Consider the following 23167-nt stretch of genomic DNA (forward strand, 5'->3'; position numbering starts at 1 on the left):
CGGCCGCGGGGTGGCCTGAGCCGCGGGCCCGTGCAGGGGTGGGAGGAGCCGGGGAGCGTGCGGGCAGGAGGGGCGCGGCCGGACCGCGGCACGCGCTGGCGGGGCAGGGAGCAGCGGCCTCCCTCTGCGACGGAGCGGCGGTCGCCGGCGACGGGGGCGGGCCGGGGCTGCGGTCAGTCCGCACGGTCGGGCCGCTCGCCGCCCGAGCGGGTCACCGGGAAACTCGCACTAAGCGCCCAGAGGCCTGCAGAGCCCAAGAGGCACCTGCCCGCCGCACGCCCCCAGCCCAGCCCCGAGGCGTCCGGCCGCGGTCGCCGCCGCAGGGTCTCCCCGCCCGGCCCCACGGGCTTAAGCTCTAATCCGCGCGGCCCCGAGCGCGGCCGCCCGCGAAGCGCCTTATCGTCTTAGACGGAAGGGCTCAGACACAGCGGCGCGGGGCCCCGCGGCCAGCGCGCCCCGAGCCCTCGCAGCGCCGCGGCACGGAGGAGACACTCGCGCGGCCTCCGGGTAAGCGCGCTCCGCCGGCACCTCGGCCCGCGCCCGCAGCAGGTGCGCCCCCGCCCTGGGGCTCCGGGGCCCCGCGGCCGAGCGGGCTGGGCGCCGGGCAAGCGCGAGCCGGACGACGCCGAAGCCGGGCCCGGGCTGCTACCGCGCGCCCGGACGCTGCCTGCAGGCGCTGCGGCCGCCCACCGGCCCGCAGACCCCGGCGGTGGGGCGGAGCCGGCGCGCCTGGACTGCGCCTGCGCGGTCGGGCCCCCTGGGCCCCGGACCAGGCCCGCGCGCGGAGATTGCGCCTGCGCGGGCGCTCGGTCCGGGCCCTAGCCCAAGGCCGGCGTGCGGAGTCTGCGCCTCACGGGCTGGTCCGCACGAGCCCGGGGGCGGGGCCCACGCACGGGGATTGCGCCTGCGCAGTCGGCCCGGCCCGTAGGCGGCCTTGCGCCTGCGTCGTCTGTCCGGCCCAGCCCAGGGACGGAGACGGCGCCTGCGCGATCGGCCGGGGCTCGCCCCGTCCGCCGCGCCTGGGTCCTTGGTGCTGCCCGCCCTGCCGGCCCCGCCCCCGGCCCCGCCCCGCGCCGCGCGGGGCCTTGGGAGGGGCGCAGCGTCCGGCGGCGTCGCGGGCGGCGGCGGCGGCGGCGGGAGGGGCCGGCGGGGGCAGACAAAGCCGCGGCTAATGAATGGGAGCGCCCGCCCGCGCCGGCCGTCGTCCGCAGGCGGGCGGGAGCTGCGCCGCCCCGAGCCCCGCGCCCGCGGTGAGTGCGCGGCGGGCGGCGGGGCGGGCTGTGCCTCGGCCGGAGCTCGCGCCCCGGGCCCGGCCGTCCTGGCGCGCCGTCGGGGGTCGGGGCTGGAGGGGGAGGCGGGCGAGGGGCGGGGCCAGGCGGGGTCGGGCCGCGGGGCCGGGAGGGTGGGGTGGGGTGCGGTGGCCGGGGTCGCCGCGACGCGGCGCGCGCCGGGCCGGGGTCGCCTTCGGGGGCGCGGGCGCGGCCTCCCGTGGGGCCTGGACTCCGCCCGGGCCGCCCGCCTCGGCCGCGGGGCCCGCCTCGCCGGGGCCGGCCCGCACCCCTGGGACCCCGGGCCCCCCGGCTGACAGCTGGCGCGCGCGGGCCAGGCGGGTCGCGCCCGAGACGCGTTTTCCGGACGGCGGCGGTCTGTGGACGAAGCGCCGCGAGCGCCCGAAAGTTGTGCGCCGGGGCCGGGCGGGGGCCGGGGCTGTGGGGGGCCGCGCGGGGCCGGCGTGCGCTCCGCGGTCGGCCCCCCGCGCTCCGTCCGCCCCCGCGAGGCGCCCGAGGGCCGAGCGCGCGCGACCGCCCGCGCGTTTCCAGGAAGAGCCGCCGCGGCGGGTCGGGGTCCCGGGAAGCGCGTGTCCGGGAAGCGCGGCCGCCGCGGCCCTGGGCCGGGCGGGACTTCGCGGGTGAGACGCGAATGGAGGTTGCGCCTTCCCGTCGCTGTTGTCCCTCCGAGCCCGGACCCGGACCCGGACTCGGTGGGTCTCGTTTCGCCCTTTGCCGTGCGCGGCACCGCCCCGCCCCCATTGCTGGAGGGCGCCTGGCCCCTGCGGCCCCTTCCTGCGGCCCCTTCCTGCGGCCCCTGCGCTTTCCCGGGTGCGGTGACCCCCCGCGCGCGCCCCGCTCTGCGCGCGAGTCTGCCGGGCCGGCGGCGGGGCAGCTCCGGCCGCGGGGCAGCTCCGGCCGCGCGTCTCCGCCGAGAAAACGGGAAGTTGTTCCGGAGTTCGCTCTAACGGGGTCCCGCGCACCGTTTCTGCGACGCCGCTTCAGGGCGCGCGCGGCCCCAGGGGTCAGCGCCCGCCGATCGGAGCCGAGTCCCGCGGTCCTCCGCGGGGAGGTTCTCCCGCTGCCGCCGCCGCCCCGGGCCGCGCACTCTCGGGTCAGTCCGTGGAATCTCTTCAGAATCCCAGTTCAGACTTGAGCGAAGCGGGTGCGCCCCAGCAGGGCCCCCCGTGCCGCTCCTCCCGCGAACAGCGCTCGCTCGTCCGCGCCGTCGTGGCCAAGTTCGGGGCCGGGAGGACCGGGTCGGCGTCGGGGACGCGCGAGGAAGAGGAAGCCGCGTTCCGGTCGGCGCCGAGGAGAGGCCGCGTCTGGAGAGGAAAGTGCTCCCGGGAGCTGCGCTCGGCCCCGGGGGTCCCGGGCACGCGGTGCGGGGACGCACGGTCCGGCCGCCGCGCTTCTCCGCACGAGACCCGCACGGGGCGCGGAGGCTCCGCGGACGAACGGCCGCTGCGCTGGGCGAGAGCCGGGCTCCGTGCGCCTGCCCGTTGGCCCGCGCGGCCGCACCCCGCCACGCTGCGCGTCCCGCGTGGGCCTGGGGTTTCCGACGTGAAGACGCCGCTGCGCTGGGGGTCCCCGCGCGCGCCGGGGTTGGTGACGGACCCGCTGCCGAGGGAGCGGCCGCAGCCTGGAGCGCGGGCGCCGCGCGGACAGTCGGCTGGATCTGCGGCCACGCGTGCAGCCGGGGCGCGCCGGGCCGTGTGGCGTGTCGGGCTGTGTCCCCGCCGAGGCCGCAGAGCGAGCAGAGGGCGGAGGCGCGGCCGGAGCCGCCGAGTGCGGGTCGCCGTCCGCGCGCGCCTCGTCTTCCCGCTTTTCCTTGCGGGGCCGCGGCAGCTCCGGCTCGAGGACGCTGGTCCGACGGCCTTTGGCGGCGGCCGCCTCGTGCGGGACGGCAGGCGGGGCGCGAGCGCGGCGCCGAGCCTCGGGGGCTCCGCCGCTGCAGCCTGCTGCGTCCTGCCGAGCCTCGTGCACCGAGCGGCGTCCGGCTGCGGCTTCGCTCGACGCCTGCCGCTTCGCTCGGCTCGTGGCCGCCCGGGCTCGCGGCCGGGGCCGTAGGCGGCTGTTCTCGCCGGCGCACCGGGCCCAGGGAGCTGGGCTGCGTGGAGCCGCGGGCACCTCCGGCCGTCCTGCAGCCTGTGCGGCGCGGGCGCTCCACGGGGCTCCGATCCACGAGTCTCCCGAGAGAAGGCCCAGCCAGCGCGTCTGGGAAAGTACGGGTGGTTCCGTCTGAGACCCTGTTCCGGGAGGGAAGACCTCTGCTGGGGGGTTCCAGCCTGGAGGATCTGGGTCCTGAATGGAGGCCCCAGGGAAGACGCCTCAGTGTCCGGGAGAGGCCGGCCCCCTGGCAGAGCCCGAGTCCTGTGGGTGCCTCCAGGGCCACTGTGGCTTGTGCTCCTGACTGGCGCCAGCCCCGTGAAGGCCCCTCGGCAGCCGCGCCCCAGCCCTTTCCCAGCACCCGCTGCTGATGGTGGCCTGGGGCTGGGGTGCAGCAGGCTGCCGCCCGCTGGCCCCATGGCGGCTCTCGGCGATGGCTCCCTGATGTGGGTGGGCGACCTGGCCCTTTGACGGTGCAGGTGGTGCAGACCGGGCCCTGCACCTGCTCTGTCCTGCTCAGCACCCCCATGGATGCAAACCACAAGGGGCGACTTTTCCTCCAAGGCCGCTGCTGACTGACCTCAGTGGACGGCCTCCCCAGGGCGCGGCATTGGGAGCGCGAGCCCTTCCGGGACGGCTCCGGTTACGCTGGCGGAGGCTGCGCTCCACATCCTGTAAGCAGAAGGACACTTGGAAAACTTGGTAGCTTCCAGCCACAGCAGCAGTTTCACACCTGCCCCTCATGGGACTGTCCTGGTCCCCGTGGGAAAAGGTTAGCAGCATGGGAGCTGAAGCTGGGCAGAGGGGACCCGCAGAACCACCCAAAGAGCCCTGGTCTGTGACCCACAACATTTCAGGGACAGAGCAGGGACCTGCCGACCTTACCACGGTTTTGTTTGCTTGCTTTGGAATGTGCTTCGTTTCCAGGGTAGCCTTATCACGATTTCTGACCACATCTCACGGAAAGGGCTCTGGTTCGGGGTTTCTGAAGTTTAACTCTTAGCAGCTGTCCCTGCTCTTGGTTCTGTCCCCCGTCTCTGCGTGGCTGGCACCGGACTACAGTTTTCCTTGGTGTGAACACAGCGGTCTGAGGCAGCTGGTGCTTTGGCCCCTGCCGAATGCGTTCGTTATGGTTACATGTGGTCAGGGAACGTGAGGGCGCTGTCCACTGTAGACCGGATCCGAACCGACGGCCTCGGTGGGAAGACTTGTCGCCAAGCTGAGCCAGGCAGGAGGGTCGCTGTGGCTCATGGAGAGCGAGTGAACCCTGAGTTGGACGCAGCCGTGCTTCCCGGTTGGGTTTTGACGTTTCCAGCTGACCGAGAGCGCGCGTGAGAATGTCGCGGTGCCGCTGCCTCTGGCCGGTCTGGCGCTTGCCAAACTTGCGGAGGGAGTTGCAGCCATCCCGGCACGCCACCCGGAATGCCCTTGTCTCCAAAGAAGAGGCAGAAGGGGACTCTTCTGAGCACCGCACGCCACCACTGACCGCATCTAGGACAGGGCCCAGGCCGGTCCCTGCGCACCAGCCCCCCCAACGTGCCCCCAGTGGTCTGTGGCAGTGATTTCTCCAAACCAGAATCGAGTCCAGGTCATTATTGGCCATTATGTGTCTTTAGTTTCTTTTCTTCGGGGAAAACTGGTTCCGTGACGTGGACTTTTGAAGAGACCAGGCGGGTTTTCTCACGAGTGCCTGGTGTTCTGGATTTGTTCCGCGCTGTGTCGTTTGGCTTGTCCCTCTGTCCCCCCCTCACGTGTGCTGTGGCCTGGTGCTGAGAGGTTCGGCTGGAGTCAGGCGACATGTTTTCATGAAGGCGACGCTTGCTACCTCCTGCCGCACCATCCTGGGGGCTGTCCTGCCGGCACTGATGCCGCCTTCCCCGTGTTCTTTATTTTATCTGTCCCTCATCTGGGCGCCCCGAGATGAGAGGACAGATGCTGAACCCTGCCCCTTTGTCACCACTTGTGGGGGGAGCGGCGCTCCTCGCGTGTAGCTTCACGGTGGCAAATGCTTCTGGTTTTCGTTTCTTTCTTGAAGGTCAGTGCGGAGTAATGGGTTTTTATGTGTTCCTTGTGTGAGGGTCTGTGTGTGTTTGGATGTTCACACGGTTGTAGCTGAGAGCTGGGCGTCCTGCGTGGGCTCCCGACCTCCTGCGGCGGCGGCGCTCCAAGAGCGCTTCTCTGGCCCCTCGCCCTCCCGCCCCGACCTGCTGGCTGCGGCTGCTGCCGCGCCCAAGCAGAGAAGCGTCGCCGTGTGCTCTGTGCTGCCTGCTGCGGCGGCTGTAGGTGCCCCGCCGAGGGACAGAGCTGGGAAATGTTTTTTAAAACATGGTGAGTTCATACGATATTTCCAATACGAGTTTGAAATTGCATGGTTTTACTGAATTTCTTTGGTTTTTAAAATTTATCTTTATTCTGAAAATTTTGATTCTTAACGTCATTGGCATAATTGCTTATTTCATGTTCAAGGGTGAAACATTGCTGTATTGTGCTACATCTACTAACGGGACTCCTTAACAGAGTTGAAGGTATTTTGGTTATTTTTCAGCAGTCTCTACACGCACTGTGGGGCTCGAACTCACAACCCCGAGATCGGGAGTTGCAGGCTCCGTTGACTGAGCCCGCCAGGTGATCCTAAGGTGCTTTCGTTTTTAAGATCCTTTTGTTCTTGGGGCGCCTGGGTGGCTCAGTGGGTTAAAGCCTCTGCCTTCAGCTCAGGTCATGATCCCAGGGTCCTGGGATCGAGCCCCGCATCGGGCTCTCTGCTCAGCGGGGAGCCTGCTTCCTCCTCTCTCTCTCTGCCTGCTTCTCTGCCTACTTGTGATCTCTCTCGGTGTCAAACAAATAAAATCTTAAACAAAATTCCCTTTGTTCTTAACTCACGTCTTGTTGAGTAAGTGTTGTGTTTAAGAACGAGCCTCTCGATGCGCGTTTTGTCTGTGGTCGCGTTGCCCATTTGCTACACCGTTGGGGTTTTTGTTTCAGATTTGCAGTTTTTAAATTGTATTTTTATGTTCAATATCGTTACATGGCTCAGAAGTCAAAATCATAGGAAAAATAAGATCAGAGATTTCACGTCCCTGTATGGGCAGGCAGCCGTTTCGTTTCTGGTTTTCCAGCCGAAATCTGGGTCTCCTCTCTCGCCTGTCATACAAGGCAGCGAGTACCGTTCGCGCCCTGCGTGGGTCCCTTCTGGATCCCCTGCACCTGTGACGGCGGCACCCCTCCTGCTGTGTGCACGGTTTCCCAGCTCTGACCGGGGCTGCTCTGGTGGCGGGGGGGGGGGGGGCACATGCTGTTTTGCACCAGACAAGCGCGGTCCTGGGGCTCTGGTCGTAGCGGTGGGATACCGGGGGCCGGGGATGTGACAGTGGGAGGTGTCTCCGGGGCCCCGCCGCTCCCCGCTGCGTGTGTCGTCCCCGGCGGGGTGTTGCCCAGCTCTGGGTCTTTGCCAGTCTGACCCAGTGAGATCTAATTCCTGGGGTAGTGCTCCTTTAACATGCTTCAATTTGGGGGTGAAAAGTGGAAAAGTATACTTTACTAAATCGTTTACTAATCGTTTACTGTGCTCGATAGCCAGGGTGTTTGAGGTCATGAAGGCGATGGCTGTGTCAGCAAGTCACTGGGGGTGAGCCGCGCCGGCGTCGGCAGAAGGTGGTTTCTTCGTTCTTCCGATAAGAAAATAACAGGAGATTGTCCGGGTCAGGACCTTCCATCCATTTTACCTTCTCTCGCCTGGGGAAGGTAACCTCTGATTGGCTGCCTTCTACTTTTTGGTATTTTTGTGTTTAAAATGAAAGGTAAAATGAACTCCAGAGACTTTGTCTTGGGCGCCTCCGTCTGTCTGTCCTCCTGTCCTTCCGTCTCTTGGCTCTCACCGTGACTTGGGACGGGCACGCCCACGGTCAGAATGACGTTACTTCCTCGTCGCCCCGGTGTCTGGGTAGCCCTGGGGCTGCGGAGAGCGGGGGCCGCCTGCTGTCCTGGGGACCCAGGCTGCGCGCGGCCGTGACGGCATTGTTCTGTGTGACGGACGCGCTGACATCGGTGACCCTGTTTCTGTGTGCTGGAGAACGGAGTCAGAAGAATCTAGGGTTCCAGATGCCAGCCAGATAAATCCCTGCCCGAGTTTTGGGGTAGGTGGCAAAAAACGTGTTCTCCTTTACACGTACGTAAAATTATCAAAACTGCCGCAGGAGCACAATCCTTCTGTGGTTTAAAAACCAAAGATAACGGGGGCGCCTGGGGGGCTCATTGGGTGAAGCCTCTGCCTTTGGCTCGGGTCATGATCTCAGGGTCCTGGGATAGAGCCCCGCATCGGGCTCCCTGCTCATTGGGGAGCCTGCTTCCCCCTCTCTCTGTCTCTCTGCCTACTTGTGATCTCTGTCAAAAAAAAAAAAATCTTAAACAAACAAAACGGTGGTTCTTTTTCCCTCTAACTTGTGCCGAAATAGTAGGAAAACGTGATTTTCTTTAGCAGTAAACTGCTGGGTCAAATGAGAGTAATTTTCCTAAATTAGGAGTTCACTGCTATTTATAATTATGAAATAACATGAGCAAAATTAGTCGAGCGGTAGAGACACGCAATAGGCTAGAAAGCGAGAGTCTGTCATGACTTCTGCAGTGGAGTTTTACGTTGGCTTGCGGACATGTGTGTGAGGGTGCCGCTGACCCCCAGGGCCTCCCGGGCCGCTGTCGGGGGCACGACCGCCCTGCCCAGGTGGGACTCGTGCCTCGTGGCAGCTACTGAGGAACGCGTGGATGATTTCCAGCTGTTAACTCTTTATTTATTTTAAAAGATTGCATTTGTTTGTTTATCTTAGAGAGAGAGTCTGCGCGTGAGCGTGGTGGGGGGCAGGCAGAGAAGGACAAGCAGACTGCCCGGCCCGCCCAGCGTGGAATCCGGGGCGGGGCTCAGTCTGTGACCCTGAGATCGTGACCTGAGCCGGAATCTCGAGCGGGCCACCTGGGCCACCTGCCCCACTGAGCCACCCAGGCGCCCGCCCTCCTCTGTGAAGCGTTGCACGCGTGCAGACAAGTGCTTGGGTCAGTGAATCCCGTGACCAGTCCCGAGATGGAAAGTTGTCCCGGTGCCCCTATCCCCCAACCCTAGAGCTAATTATTTCCCCAGCTCCTGCCTCTGTCCTCTGTATCCGGGGTCCTGCAGCCTGTGCTTTTAGGTGCCTCCTGCTCACCCGTGTCTGCTGGCTGTGACAGCAGTGGCTTCATCACGGATCTGTCGCGCGTGTGTCCGCCGTCGGCAGCCAGCTCTGGGCCAGTGCGGGTGCTGCCGTGAATGCCTTTGAACTTGTCCTTTGCTGCGTGACCCTGTGAGTGGTGGGGACGATACCAGTTTTACCAGGTGCTAGCAAGCCTGTTCGGTGTGCTGGCCATACTCGTCTGTCACAAGTGTCCCCAGCACTGGGCATTCTCAGAGTGTGTGTGTGTGTGTGTGTGTGTGGCCATTGCCCAAGTTGTACATCGTTGTGGCTTTAATTCGTATTCCCTTCGTTTCTAAGTTTCTTAATTTTAGGGTGGCCTGATGGCCCATCTTCCCAAAACAGTTCTGTTTTGCTCTAAGTCAAGGTTAAAAGGATATTTTCCCCTATTATATTCCTCGTTGTTTTGCCTTCAGTGTGACATGTGGTGTGATTTGGGGGATGGTGTGGACTCAGGGTCAAGTGTTGTTTTTTCCGCAGAGCAGTCTACCTGTCCTGGCACCGGTTATTTAAAAGCTCCCTTCCCCGCTGCTGTGCCAACTCCAGCACAGGAAATGGGGTGTGTGCAGACACGGCACACCGGGCAGCTCCCAGCCTCGCCCGTCTGCGTCGGCCTCTTGGGCCCTGGAACCAATGCCACGATGCCCACAATGTAGTTTCATAAGGTGGTTTTTGTTTTTTAAGATTTTACTTATTTATTTGACAGAGAGAGAGAGAGAGAGAGCGCGCGCGCACACACCTCGGGGTAGGGGCAGAGGGAGAAGCAGGCTCCCCTGTGAGCAGGGAGCCCGACTTGAGACTCAGTCCCAGGACCACAGGATTGTGACCTGAGCCGAAGGCAGACACAAGTGACTGAGCTACCCAGGCATTCCTGCTTTTCGTGTTTTTTTTTTCCATTTTAGTAATTTTTTAATTAATTCTTTTTATTAACATATGATGCATTATCTGCCCCCGGGGCACAGTCTGAACCGTCGGGCTTGCACAGTTCACAGCACTCACCAGAGCCCATACCCTCCGCAGTGTCCGTCACCAGCTGCCCCAGCCCTACCCCCCACCCCCCAGCGACCCTGTTTGTTTTGTCAGATTAAGAGTCTCTTATCATTTTGTTTGTTTTTTTTTTTAAGTTTTGATTTTAAAGTCTAGCACAGACACAGAAACTGGCTGAAGTCAGTGTACAGCTTGAGGGTCACATTTTTGTGACCATCGCTTGGGTCAAGAAAGAAATTTTGGCCCCAGAGTCCTCCTTGTATCCTGTGTCTGTCCTGTGTCCCTCCCTCCGTCCTCCTGACAGCGGAGCTGCTGACCTGCCGGTGAGGGCAGCCCCTTCCCTTCACGGTCTGAGGCTGACTTGCGCTCGGAAGAGCAGGGAAGTTTCGCGCGTCCCTGCAGAGGACGCCCAGCCCCAGCTCCCGGGGCAGTGTTCGTGGCTGGACTGGGCTTTCTCCCAGTCTGCACATTGCCGGCGGCTGGCCTCCAGCAGAGTCTGATCTATCCTTGGTTTCCTGTAAGTCAGGCCCTGGACGTAGAGGTCTGATGAGATTCAGGTTTTGGACCTCTGGCAGGAGTCCCTCACAGGGACGTTGTGCTGCTCCATGCGGAGGCACCTAATGTCTGGTCTCTCTCTCTGTTTTGAAAGTAAGCTCCTTGCCCAGCGCAGAGCCCAATACGGGACTTGAACCCACGACCCTGAGATCAAGACCTGAGCTGAGATGGAGAGTAGGACAGCTCACTGACAGAGACACCCAGGTGCCCTCGGTGTCTCTCTTTTTTGACGTTGGCCAAGCCAACGGTGCATAGACGTACGTGCATTAATTCGTAACAGGTTCCAAAAGGGTGATGTTCTGGCCGAGTTACTGGTGCCTAGTTTATGAGCTGAACTTACAGTGAGTGGAACCTGTTACTATTCGGTGATGTAGTTCTGTACTCCATATGGGACACCCGTCAGTTTTCAGAATAACAAATCCGTTTTCTGTTGTCGTCCACAAGTAGACCCATTGAGGGTTTTACTTTGCTATTGTGAACTCAGATCTGAGCGCACTGGACGGGATGTTCGCGTCAGCACAGTGTCGTTAGCAGTAACCCTGTCGGGCGGTGTGTGTCGTTGGTGGCCCTTACTTGTGTGAAGACGGTCTCGTGTTTGGGCGTTGGGAGCCTTTGTAAGCTCCCAGACAGACAGTCTGGCACGATTCTCTCTCGCTCTCACAGGCTCCTGGCACTCTGGTATGCCCAGACGCTCCAGGCTGGTCGTGGCACTCTTCCCGCCGCAGACCTGGGACGAGCCGTTCTGTCCAGAAGCCGCAGTCTGTGCTGATGGGAGATGCTGTTCCAGATCCACAGTCTGTGTGTTGGGGACACGCACTGCTCTTGGGTCCGTTGTTGTTTCTCATCTGTGCAGTGGACAGAGCTGGTCACAGACGGTAGCAGGTTCATTTGACTGTTTCCATCTTGCGCACCAGCTCCCTCTCCGCCAGGAACCCGGTTCTCCAGGACGGAGAAGAGGAGAATGTTGGACCGTCACCCAGTGCTCGTTTGCTGTGCGCGTCGCCGCATGTGTCGCTGTCTCAGACTGACCAGCAGGGGCACTGGGCCCGTGTGGGCACTGTTGTGTGGGAGCTGCTCTCTGCCTCCGTCCTCCACCGCCTGTGCCGAGCCCAGCCTCTCTCCCAGGAGCCCTCGTCAGTCCTAGCGCTGCAAGTGGATCCACAGAGCGCTCGCACCGGTCCCTGTCCGCGTCTCCAGACCTTTGCTTGAGGTCTCTTCTCTCCTGGGGTTCTCAGGAAGGACTCATGGAGAAATATTACCCGAGTATTTGCCTGGTGATCATAGTTGGTATGTGTCCTTTGTACTTGAAAGTCCACTTGACTATATGCAAAATTCTCAGCTCACAGCCTTTTCCTTCAAATACCTTAAATCTTACTCTCTTGTCTGCCAGCATTGCTGTCAATTCAGGCTAATTCTACCTTTTCCTGTATAAGTGACTTTTTTGCCTGAATGGCATTCTTGTTAGTGTTATTAGGTGTGGACGTCTCTTTCACACGGTGTTCTCTATCAATAGGGAGCTCCATGAGTTTTACTTCAGGGAAGGTTTTTGAGTTTTTAGGATTCTGTTCCCTGGCCTGTGTCCCTGCTGTTTCTGCTTGTGCGTGTGTTGGACCTTCTTTCCCTTCCGCTCTTTCTGCTTGTGCGTGTGTTGGACCTTCTTTCCCGTCCGCTCTTTCTGCTTGTGCGTGTGTTGGACCTTCTTTCCTGTCCTTTCAGTTTGCTTCTCTGGGGTCTTCTTTCTTCCTGCATCTCTTCTTCATTAAAACAACATTCCGGGGCACCTGGGTGGCTCAGTGGATTAAAGCCTCTGCCTTCGGCTCAGGTCATGATCCCAGAGTCCTGGGATCGAGCCCCGCATCGGGCTCTCTGCTTGGCGGAGAGCCTGCTTCCTCCTCTCTCTCTGCCTGCCTCTCTGCCTACTTGTGATCTCTGTCTGTCAAATAAATAAACAAAATCTTTAAAAAAAAAACAAAACAAAACATTCCTTTCCTCTTCTGTTCTCTTAAGTAAAATCATTGTGGAGTTTATTTGTTTTTATGGTGCTTCTAGTTTAGTTTTTTCTTGAAATGGTCTTTTATTTTCATTTCTCAAACTTTCTTAGGACCCATGACCTCATTTCAGATTCTTCTAGCCTCACTTAGGTTGTCCTTTTGTATTATTTTAAATATCTTTAGCCTCTTTTGAAATAAGTTGCAGTTTTCATATGGTTTAATTTTTTTCTAAGATTTTATTTATTTATTTGACCGTGAGACAGAGAGACAGCGAGAGAGGGCGCACAAGCAGGGGGAGTGGGAGGGGGGGAAGCAGACTCCCCGCTGAGCAGGGAGCCCGATGCGGGGCTCGATCCCAGGATGCTGGGATCATGACCTGAGCTGAAGGCAGACGCTTAACCACTGAGTCCCTCTGGGCACCCCCCCATATGGTTTAATTTGAGGTTTTGTTTTGGGGGCATGTGTTCATTATCTGTTGGAGATGCTCTGCTCTTCAGTATTTTTTTCTTTCATCTTTCTGTGAGATTTGGCTTTCATTCTTTCTGTGGTCTGTTGTATTCGTTTTCTGGTGCTGCTTCAACAAATTACCACAAACTGTGTGGCTGAAAACAACTAATCCAGAGATCACATCGGAGATGGGTCACAAGGGGCCGAAATCCGGCTGTTGTCGGCAGGCTGCCTTTCTGTCGGGAGGACGCGTGCCTCCCTCAGCCAGTGGCCCCTTCCTGAGTCTTCAAAGCCAGTCACACCACATTGCGTGGGCCTTTTTTTAAGATTTTAGTTATTTATACGAGAGAGTGTACACATGCATGAGCAGCGAAGGGGCAGAGGGAGAAGCAGACCCCCCCCCCAAGTGTGGAGCCCGACGTAGGGCTCCATCCCAGGACCCTGAGATCATGACCTGAGCCCAACTTAGATGCTTAACCGATTGTCCCCCAACATGGCCCATCTTCTGAAGGTGTCAGTCCCCGTCTCTCTTCTGCCTCTTCCACCATGAAGACCCTTTTGATCACACTGGATCCCCCACAAATAAGCCAGGATAATCTTCCTGAATTCCACCCGCAGCCTGATTAATAATCCCTCTGTGCCGTGTCACCCTGCCCCGCGCACTCACAGATTAGAGGGGCTTGGACTTCGGAGGGGCCCATTATTCTGTCTGTTGGATTTTTTTTTATAAATTTTTATTTTATTTCTTTAAAGATTTCATTTATTTTGGGATCAAGTCCCGCAGCAGGCTCTCTGCTAGGCAGGGAGCCTGCTCCTTCCTCTCTCTTTCTACTTGTGATCTCTCTCAGTCAAATAAATAAAATCATTAAAAAAAAAAAAAAAAGATTTTATTTATTTATTTGTCAGAGAGAGAGAAAAAAAAAACAGGCAGAGGGAGAAGCAGGCTCCCCGCTGAGCAGGGAGCCTGATGCAGGGCGATCCCAGGACTCCAGGATCATGACCTGAGCCAAAAGCAGATGCTTGACCGACTGAGCCACCCAGGCATCTCTCTGTCTGTTTGATTTGTTTTTATATAATACCAGTTTCTTGTTTTGGGGTTTTTTAAAGATATAAGGAGGTAGGACTTAAACAACTTTTTCCGACTTCATGGTGCTTCCTCCCCTGTGGTCCCCTTCTGTGGAAAACGTTAGGACCTCCTTTGTGTACCTAGTGATCTCTAGTTCTTCCTTGCTGTTTCTGTCTGGCTTTGGGATAGAGGTGATGTGGCCTCTGAGGCCGAGCTGGAAAGTATCCCGACCTCTTCGGTTTGCACAGAGTTGGTGGTGTATCCGTAGTATGCTTCTGTAAGTGTTTGAAAATTCACCAGTGAAGCCATGTGGGCCTACGACTTTCTTGCAGGAAGAATTTAAATCACTAATTCAACTTTTGTACTTGTTATAGGTCCATTCTCTCTGATTCTCCTCAAGTCACTCTAGGTAACTTACTACTTTCTAGGAATTTCTCCATTTTACCTGAGCTGTTGGCCTTGTTGGTCCGAGGTTGTCCATACCATGCTCTCATACTCCACTTACTTTGGGAGGAATCAGTGGTAACGTTCCCACATTTTCACAGACTTTGTCTTATATTCCTGGTTAATCTAGTTAAGGATTTGTCAGTTTTCTCAATCTTTAAAAATAATTGACTTGTAGTTTTGTTGATGTTCTGTTTCACTTTTCTGTTTTTCATTTCATTCAGACCCACTCTAATCTTCAGGATGGCCTATTTTCTTGCCTTTCTTCCCAGTCTTTTTAAAGGTGAATGCTTACATTACGCCCCCCCTTTTTTTTGCACACATGGTATGATTTCAGGTTTTTTAAAGGTTTGGTGTAGGTCCCAGTTAGGTGATATACAGCGTAACGTGGTTTCAGGTGTAGAACCGAAGGTGTCAGCTCTTCTGTATGATTGTAGATTTCTGGAAGTTATTGAGACTTGTTTTGCCTGCGTATGAAGAGAGTGTGTATTCTGTGGTTTTGGGGTGGGATGTTTTGCAGAAGTGCTTGCATTATTGATCCGAGATTCTGCTTTTCTAACACAGGTATCGAAAGCTAGAAATTTCTCTCTTAGCACGTCAGCATCTTATAAATTTGGGTGTGTTACATTACTTTCATTTAGATGAAAATACTTTTTTCTTAAGATTTTATTTAGTTGGGGGGCGTCTGGGTGGTTCAGTGGGTGAAGCCTCTGCCTTCGGCTCAGGTCATGATCTCAGGGTCCTGGGATCGAGCCCTGCATCGGGCTCTCTGCTCAGCGGGGAGCCTGCTTCCTCCTCTCTCTCCCTCTCTCTGCCTGCCTCTCTGCCTACTTGTGATCTCCGTCTGTCAAATAAATAAATAAAATCTTTAAAAAAAAAAAAAAAAGATTTTACTTATTTGGCAATCGAGAGTGAACAAGCAAGAGAGCGCGGGCAGGGGGAGCAGCAGAGGCAGGGGGGAAGCAGGCTCCCGCGGAGCAGGGAGCCCGATGCCGGGCTCCATCCCAGGACCCCAGGGTCACAACCGGAGCCGAAGGCGGACGCCTCACTGCTGAGCCCCCCAGGCGCCATGCAGATGGAAATACTTTCTACTTTCCCTTGTAATTTTTTCCTGATGTGGATTACTTAGAAATGGACTTGTATTTTCAAATATCGATCGATGTCTCAGGTTCCCTCTGTCACTGGTGCGTGATCAGACCACACTGTGGCTGAATCAGCACCTGCTTGTGTGGCCACGGCCCTTTCGAATGCAGGGACGCTTGTTGCCTGGCCTCGCGCAGGGTCCGGTGTGCAGGCGGGGGGAGTGTGGGCGGCGGGTGCCGCGGCGGCTGAGGGGCCCGGCGGTGGATGGCCTTCCGCAGTGTGGCTGGCTTCCGCCCACCTTCTTCAGGTTGGCGGGTTCTCCTGCCCCATCCCAAACCCTCTAGTGAGCGTGTCCCTTGTCCTTCCGCGGTGCACGTCGTTATTCTGCTGTAATTGTTCTATGTTGATATTTGTTTGGTGAGATGTTATTTATTGTTTTATATGTTGTCTTTGTACACTGTTTCCTTTAATTCAGTCAACACTTTTTTTTTTTTTTGAAGATTTTATTTATCTGACAGACAGAGATCACAAGCAGGCAGAGAGGCAGGCAGAGAGAGAGGAGGAAGCAGGCTCCCTGCTGAGCAGAACCCGATGCGGGGCTCGATCCCAGGACCCTGAGATCACGACCCGAGCCAAAGGCAGAGGCTTTAACCTACTGAGCCACCCAGGCGGGCCCCAGTCAACACATTTTTAATGCCTGATTTGAAGTCTTTGTATATTAAGTGCAACATCTGGGCCCTCTCGGACAGTTTCTTTGGCCTGTTCCCCCGTGTACGGGTCGTGCTTTCCTGCTCTTTGCGCGCTCTGTAATGCGTTGGTCTTGTGGGAACCGGACGTCACTCCTCACTCTCATGCTCATTGTTGCTGCTGGAGTTTGTTTTGTTTTTAGTCCGTCTTTTTCGGGGCTTCCTGAACGAACTCTAGAAAACCTGTGTTCCTCGTTGTGTTTGGCCCCTGAGGTCTCTGCTTGGGTCGCTCAGTGGTCAGTTAAGGACGGGTCAGAGGTTCCCTGAAGTGCCTCGACGAGTGCCTGCGGGCTCCACGGGGCTCCGTGTGCACGGGGGGCCGCCGAGGGGGGCGGTCGGGGCGTCCGTCCGAGTCTTGCCCGGGCGTGTGCACGATTCTGCACACGCAGGCCGCTGCCTCCCCAGGAATCTGACTGAGCTTTCCAGAGCTCCCTGGAGACCGCGTGTTCCCAGGTCGTCCTCGTGAGCCTCCGGCCCGGCCCTCTGCGGCCCGACAGGAGCCGCACCCCAGCAGCCGCGGGAGCAGCCGCGATGTTCCAGCCACATCCCCAGGGAGAGGTTTTCCTCACCAGGAAGCTCCCTGGCAGGTTCTGTCCCCGCCAGCCCTGCGGATGGAGCTTTTCCCGGGACCTGCGGCAAAGGTGCGGTCGAGGCAGGCCGGCGTGTGGGACTTTGTGCGGGGCTGCCGGCCTCGCGGCTCCCGTGGCGAGACAGCGGCCGCTGCAGTGTCACACGCTGCTGCTCCTGCGGCTGAGGTTTCTGAGTTGGGGCTGCTCGGGGTGCCGGGAGGCATTCCGTCACCCCTGCGCCCCGACCAGCCTGACACCGACGACTCGGCAGCGCCTCCGGCTCGCTCAGGGCTCGGGATCTGGACGCCCCGGTCCTGGCGTCCCGGGGTCCCCGCTCAACCCGGCCCTCTCCTGGCTGCTTTGGGTCCCTGAGCGGCTCAGTTCCGTTCCCACAGTCCCTCTCATGCAGGTCTGTGTCCTGGAAGCTGTTCGGGGCTGGCGGTCCCGCTGCAGCTGCCTCGGACCCCGACTCGCGTCTGCTCCCACCCGCAGGAAACCCCCAGCCTGAGCGGCGCCGCAGCACTCGGCCGCTGTGGGCTTTCCGTGAATCGTGTGCCCAGGGCTGCCTTTTCTCCCTACAGGTTGCTTTGCTTGCTTGCTTGCTTGCTTTTTTTTAGATTTTATTTATTTGAGATAGAGCAGGGGTAAGGGTAGAGGGAGAAGCAGGCTCGCGGCTGAGCAGGGATCTCACCGGGGGCCTGAGCTGAAGGCAGACGCCCAGCCGACGGAGCCGGCCCCAGCCCCCCGCCCAGACCGAATACCGCACGGGCCTTGTATGTACTTTTGGTTTGTTCTCTGTGCGTATGTTTTGGAGTTAAGGAAATTCCTTGTTGGTTTTGCCTTCATGCTGGTGTCCTCCTTGAGACTGTGGTTTGGCCATTCCGGGTCTGTGGTGTGTTACATCAGAAGCAAGTGACCCTTGATTGTATTGGGGTCATGAAAAAATAGCTACATTTAAGAGGGAAGATTGACCCCAGAAGCTCTGGACACAGTGCTAAACCCAAAAGCCCAAAGACTAGCTTTTATAAACTATTGTCTCTACCCTGAAAGCTTGTTTTCCCTTCTGATGTGGGTTAGTATTCTGAAACTACTTTCTGGAAACTGTAGGGTTGAGCAGATGACTTTACCTGTTAAGGATAAGGGGAGCCCGATTTCTCGCTGTGGGAGAGAGAAGTTACAGGTACCCACAAACGGAGGCTGGAACGATGCTGGGGTGTTGGGTCGAGGGTGGACGGGTCCGTGTGCTCTGTGGTTCTTCCGCACCTGCACGTGGGTGTGCCGGTCGGTAAGGCTTTCATGACCCCGCTGACAGGGCCGGGGAGCCCAGGCCCCGGGTGCGACGGGCAGACCCAGCACCTCGGGCCACCCCCAGCCGTCGCTGTTCTGCTGTGCTCATCCTCTGCGTGACCGAACTGCCCCGGGGGCTCGTGCGGGTGCCGTCCGCTGGACCCCTCGTTAATGCCCGCCCGGTGACACGTTCTGTGTTTGATTGATTGGTCCAACGGGGTTTTTGTTTTCCTTAGTTTCTGCGGGAGTATTTCCACTGAGTACTGAATTCTGGTTTGGCTCTTTCTCCCCCAGAACTTGGAAGGTATTGTTCTTTTGTCTCTGGTTCACATTGCTTCTCTTGAAAAGTCGGCCGTCTGTCTGATCTTTCTTCAAAGAGTAACTCTCCGGAAGTGTTCTCACAGAGATTAGGGAGTACGCCCCTCACACAGCCTCGGTGGCCACCAGTCCTGGCCATTCGCTCGTCAGGATCCCCCACTCGGTGACCTTGAAGCAGACACCCAAAATCACACTCCACCTGGATATATTTCGATAAGTATCCTGCAAAGATGAGATTCTTTTAAAAATTGTATCCACGATACCTTTATCACAGCTTTAAACTGCCAGTAACTGTTGGTGTGGAGCAGTCTGCATCCAGGTTTCCCTCGCCTGTAGTCTGCTAGCTAAGGTCAGGATTCAAGAATAAATGTTTGTTAAGGGAACTGGGTTGGTTTGACCTGAGAATTTCCCATAATCTGGATTTTGCTGATTTCATCATTCTGGTAGTATTTAAACATGTTTCTCTGTTCCTTGTAATTTTTATGTTCTTTTTTTTTTTTTTTAATATTTTATTTATTTATTTGACAGACAGAGACCACACGCAGGCAGAGAGGCAGGCAGAGAGAGAGAGGAGGAAGCAGGCTCCCTGCTGAGCAGAGAGCCCGATGCGGGACTTGATCCCAGGACCCTGAGATCATGACCTGAGTCGAAGGCAGCGGCCCAACCCACTGAGCCACCCAGGCGCCCTAATTTTTATGTTCTGTCCCTTGTTTTCAGCACTTCCGAAACAGAAGTCTTGGGCCTGGTAGGGTTCCGGAGCCTGTGGTCTGCAGGCGTCTGCGCTGGGAACCGCTGGGCCTTCAGTTTGCCTCTTCCCCACGTCTTGTTTGTGGCACCCCCTCCCCGATGCCTGTGTGCCCGGGATGGCTTTCTCCTTCCCCACGGGGAAAAGAAATTGTAAACTGTCCTCAAAAGATTGTCACGTGGTTTATTTATTGATTTAAAAGACTTGTATGTTTATTTGACAGAAAGAGAGCCAGCGTGGGAGGGGCAGAGGGAACCGAGCAGACTCCCTGCTGAGCACAGAGCCTGCCGTGGGGCCTGAGATCGCGACCAGAAACCAAGACTCCGCTCAGTCAGCTGAGCCATCCCAGGCCCTGTCTTGTGCTTTCAGTGATATGATGCTGGTCTGGCTCTTAAAGGGTGGCCCAGGGCAAACAGTCGGTTTTCGCTCTTACCATCTCCATCGTCCCTCGGCGTTGCCCCACATGAGTCTCGAGAGAGGGTCAGGGTCCACCTAGAACCAGGTGTTGGCCTGGAAGGGAGAGGAGGGGGTTCCTCCATCCGGGCAGGGGCAGGGCCCACCTTGCCACCTGCAGAGGACGGAGGACAGCAGGGTCCAGGAGCGGGGAAGTGAGCTCTGTGGGGTGAGGTGGCCAGCACGGGAGGACTGCGGGCACGGTCGGTGTCTTTCTGTAGCGGCCTCAAGGCCTTTCTCACACAGATGACGGTGACAACGGCTGTGTCCCCTCCTCTCTGTCTGCCTGTCACCTGGGCTCTAGCACCGTGTTGGCGGGAGTGTGGCTGAGGTCTGCAGGGCGCACACTCTGTCTGTCCCTGTGCCCTGTGCTGGCGGCCGTCACTCTTCCCAGGCTCGCTCGGAAGGGTGGGGAGTGGTCTTCTCTGCTTCGTCAAGCACTTCTGTCACAAGTGGGGGTAGAAGTGGCGCTCCGTGCCTTCATGGGATGGGACCGTGGATTGGCTCCGCTGTCCTCTTCATGTTTTACTCTTGGGAATCACCCCACTTACTCGTGGTATGTTATCAGTGATTTGTTTTTTTTAATAGTTTGGGGGCGCCTGGGTGGCTCAGTGGGTTAAAGCCTCTGCCTTCGGCTCAGGTCATGATCCCAGAGTCCTGAGATCGAGTCCCGCATTGGGGGACTGCAGGGAGCCTGCTTCCTCCTCTCTCTCTGCCTGCCTCTCTGCCTACTTGTGATCTCTGTCTGCCAAATAAATAAAATCATTAAAAAAAAAAAGTTTGATTTATTTGAGAGCGAGGGAGATGTGCGGGTGGGGAGGAAGGGGCAGAAGGTGAGGGAGAGAGGGTCGCGGGCAGATTCCCTGCGGAGTGCGGAGCCCGCCTGAGCCCACATCTGACTCAGACGCTCAAGACTGAGCCACCCAGGGGCCTCTTGATTTGCTAAATTTTTAAGAACTTGCCAAGTTTGTTGAAGCTTTTTTGTGATCATAGGGTAGGACTCTTCTCGTAGTGTCTTTCTAGTTCTGGTATCAAGATAACACTACCGGGAAAGAGCTGGAAAGTGTTTCTTTGTTTTACGGAAGAGTTTGTGTTTCACTGGCTCTTTTTCTCCAACATTGGGTAGAATTCGCCGGTGCAGCCAGGTGGACCCAGAAGTTTCTTTTTGGGGAAGGTTTTTTTAATTGCAAGTTCAGTTTTTTAAATAGATATTTGACTTGTCTCTTTGAGTTTCTATACTGTGTGTCTTTCCAGGAACTTGTCGTATCTAACTAAGTTGCTGAATTCACTGTCGGGAAGCGCTTCATGTACTTCCTTATGAGCCTCCTTTGCCGTGAGGTCCCGGTCGCTCCCGTCTTGCGGTGCTGGTGGTGACTTCTTTCATCCTGTTGCTCCTTCCAAGAAGCAGGGTTCGAGTTCACAGACTTCACATCTTTTCTCTCTTGTCTTCTCTGTTTACTTGGGGATTAAGTTGGCTTTACTGTTCCTGGCGACTTTTTTCCTTTGACCTTTAGCATAGTACAGAAGACTTTATTTGAATACATTTTGGGTTTTTCCAGAGTTTCTGTTGTTGGTTGCTTGTTCACCTCCCACATCAGAGACCTTTGATTGATTTTGGTTCTTTCACACCCACGGAAGTTTGCTTCATTGTCCTGCGAACGCGGGTCATGACGCGTGTTTTCTGTGCACCTGGAAACAACACGCGTTCTGTTTCTGTTGGCTGGACCGTTGGATGGATGTCGGTCGGGCCGCTGGACGGTGTTCCACGTTTCTGTCGGCGGCGACGCGTGCTGACCGGCCTGCGACCATGGCCCCGTCTCGTCTCCCTTCTGTCGGTGTGTGCGTGTCCGGTGACTTGGCCCCTTGGTCCTTTACGCAGTGTGCCTGTCGCCCCTGGTATGCCGTCCTCAGTCCGTTCAGTGTGGCTGTGGCCGCCGCACCTTTCTGTGGTGAGTTACCAGCATGGCTCACCGTTTCTGTCCTTTGGCTTCTGACTTGTTTGTGTCTTTATGTTTTCAGTTTGTTTCTTGTCGGGGATAGAGTTAGTTTCACTCTTTTATCCAATCTGACAATCCTGCCTTTTATTTTTTTTAAGATTTTATTTTTATTTACTTGAGAGAGAGAGCATGAGGGGGGAAGGTCAGAGGGAGAAGCAGACTCCCCGCTGAGCCGGGAGCCCAGTGCAGGGCTCGATTCCAGGACTCCGGGACCATGACCTGAGCTGAACACGGGAAGACGGTCGTTGAACTAACTGAGCCACCCAGGCGTCCCAATCCCAGCCTCTTAACAAAGCAGGTTTCAGCGCTTCTAGGGGAAGTCGTGCGCTTCTCTTTAATTCTTACTCTCCCGTTGCGGAACACTTCACTTCTGGTTACCAAACGTGTGGGTGCTTTTCCCCACTGTGACCAGTTCTCCAGGCCCCGTGGGGTGTCTGTCCTCAGCTGAACACACTTCTCACACCACCTGCCCGGAGCGTCCCAGCCCACAGGGAGGGGCTCCGTCCCACAGACTGCCCCCCACTCGAGAGGCAGCCCCCAAGTGGGGCCCGTCCCCGGGTTACCCACAGCCTCTGTCCGACATGGGTCCAGGTGGGATCCCCAGGATCCCCTTCTGGAACCTTCTCACCTGCTAGAACAGCTCACAGAACTCGGGGGAGCGCTGACTCCCGTTCCTCCACTTATCGCTTAGCGGAGGATGTGATGAAGGCCACGGATGCAGCTGGGCCCACAGCTTCTCTCCTGTCTCTGTCCATGGCCGGGTGGGTGCAGGGTGGGTGCTGGGGGGACCCCGAGCACAAGAGCTTCTGTCCCCCGGAGCCGTGGTGCGTCACCTCCTGGCCCCTGGACGTGCTCCCCAACCTACAGGTTCTCGGAATCCCACGCATTTGGGGTTTTTATGGAGGCTTAATCACAAGTGCGTGACCAGGTGTCCACTGACTCCCCAGCAACCCCCCCCCCCGGAGAATGGGGAGCAGGGTGAGAACCCCAGCTTGGGATCACAGCTCCGTCTCTCTGGTAACCCGTCCCCACCCAGGAGCCCACCCAGAGTCGCCTCATCAGAACAGTAGACACTCTAGGCTCCCAGGAGGTTAGTGGGGTTTCAGGAGCCCCTGCCAGGACCCGGGGCGGTGGGGGGGGGGGGCAGAGACCCAACACATGTGTTTCTCATATTATCCACACTGGGATTAATTGACATTCAGTAAATCACACATGTTTAAAGTACACAGTTTGGTAGATAAATATCTACACCCACATGTTCCATCCCATTGAGGTAGGTGAACAGCTGCTGTCTGTGGGTATTACCCAGATGTGTGGGTCTGCACACAGCTGGCGTCCGACTGAGTTACAGAGGCGTTTCTCCGTTGTTGAAAAGGGTCGTCTTTTCAGCAAATGCTGTTAGAGCAGTTAGCTGTTCATATACAAAACAATTTAAGTATCTCAAAGATCTAAATTTAAAACAAGGTGGTAAAACTAGAGGAGAAAACACAGAAGATCTCTGTGACTTGGGTAGACAAAGATTTCTGAAAGTAACCACAAAAGTACAATCCATAAAAAACCAAATTGGTACATTGGGCTTTGCTTTTCAAAATACACTGCTGGGAGAAAGACAAGCTTGAGACTGGGGGAAAATACTTAAAAATCACACATGTGATAAAGGGCTCGCTCCCAGATGCGGGAAAAGCTCTCAGAACTCAGTTCAGGAGCTCTGTTCTCAGGATCCGCCCGGGCTGGTGAGAGCCCAGGCGGATGGCTCACAGGGAGCCTGGACCCGCACATAAGATGCTCGGCCTCGTCAGGCTGTCAGGGACACTCCGGCCATGTTTGCACATCTTCACACGCTTTCCTGGTCTTGCTGTTACTTTTGGAGCGTCACATCCCAGGAT

The 23167-nt window shown here is 57.4% G+C and overlaps 2 protein-coding genes across 7 annotated transcripts in view; one reads left to right on the forward strand and one right to left on the reverse strand.

Annotated features, from left to right (window-relative positions):
• Positions 1 to 208: 208 nt before the first annotated feature.
• Positions 209 to 23167, forward strand: part of ZBED4 (zinc finger BED-type containing 4) — a 30717-nt gene continuing 7758 nt past the window's right edge. The window contains exons 1-2 of one of the 6 annotated variants that reach the window (XM_059187316.1): positions 1094 to 1250; positions 6951 to 7075. The gene's annotated coding sequence lies outside the window, so the exon portion shown is untranslated. Of the gene's footprint in view, positions 508 to 1093; positions 1251 to 1833; positions 1982 to 3481; positions 5706 to 6950; positions 7076 to 21095; positions 21234 to 23167 lie in introns of those variants that run through there. The other 5 variants (XM_059187315.1, XM_059187314.1, XM_059187318.1 and 2 more) reach the window with 5 other exon arrangements.
• Positions 1169 to 3796, reverse strand: LOC131839857 (collagen alpha-1(I) chain-like). The gene is made up of 2 exons (XM_059187551.1): positions 2421 to 3796; positions 1169 to 2267 (listed from the first exon to the last, which is right to left on the reverse strand). The coding sequence occupies exons 1-2, from the start codon at positions 3794 to 3796 to the stop codon at positions 1169 to 1171; spliced, it is 2475 nt and encodes an 824-aa protein (XP_059043534.1).

Source organism: Mustela lutreola, chromosome 8, assembly GCF_030435805.1.
Source record: "Mustela lutreola isolate mMusLut2 chromosome 8, mMusLut2.pri, whole genome shotgun sequence".
Taxonomy (NCBI): domain Eukaryota; kingdom Metazoa; phylum Chordata; class Mammalia; order Carnivora; family Mustelidae; genus Mustela; species Mustela lutreola.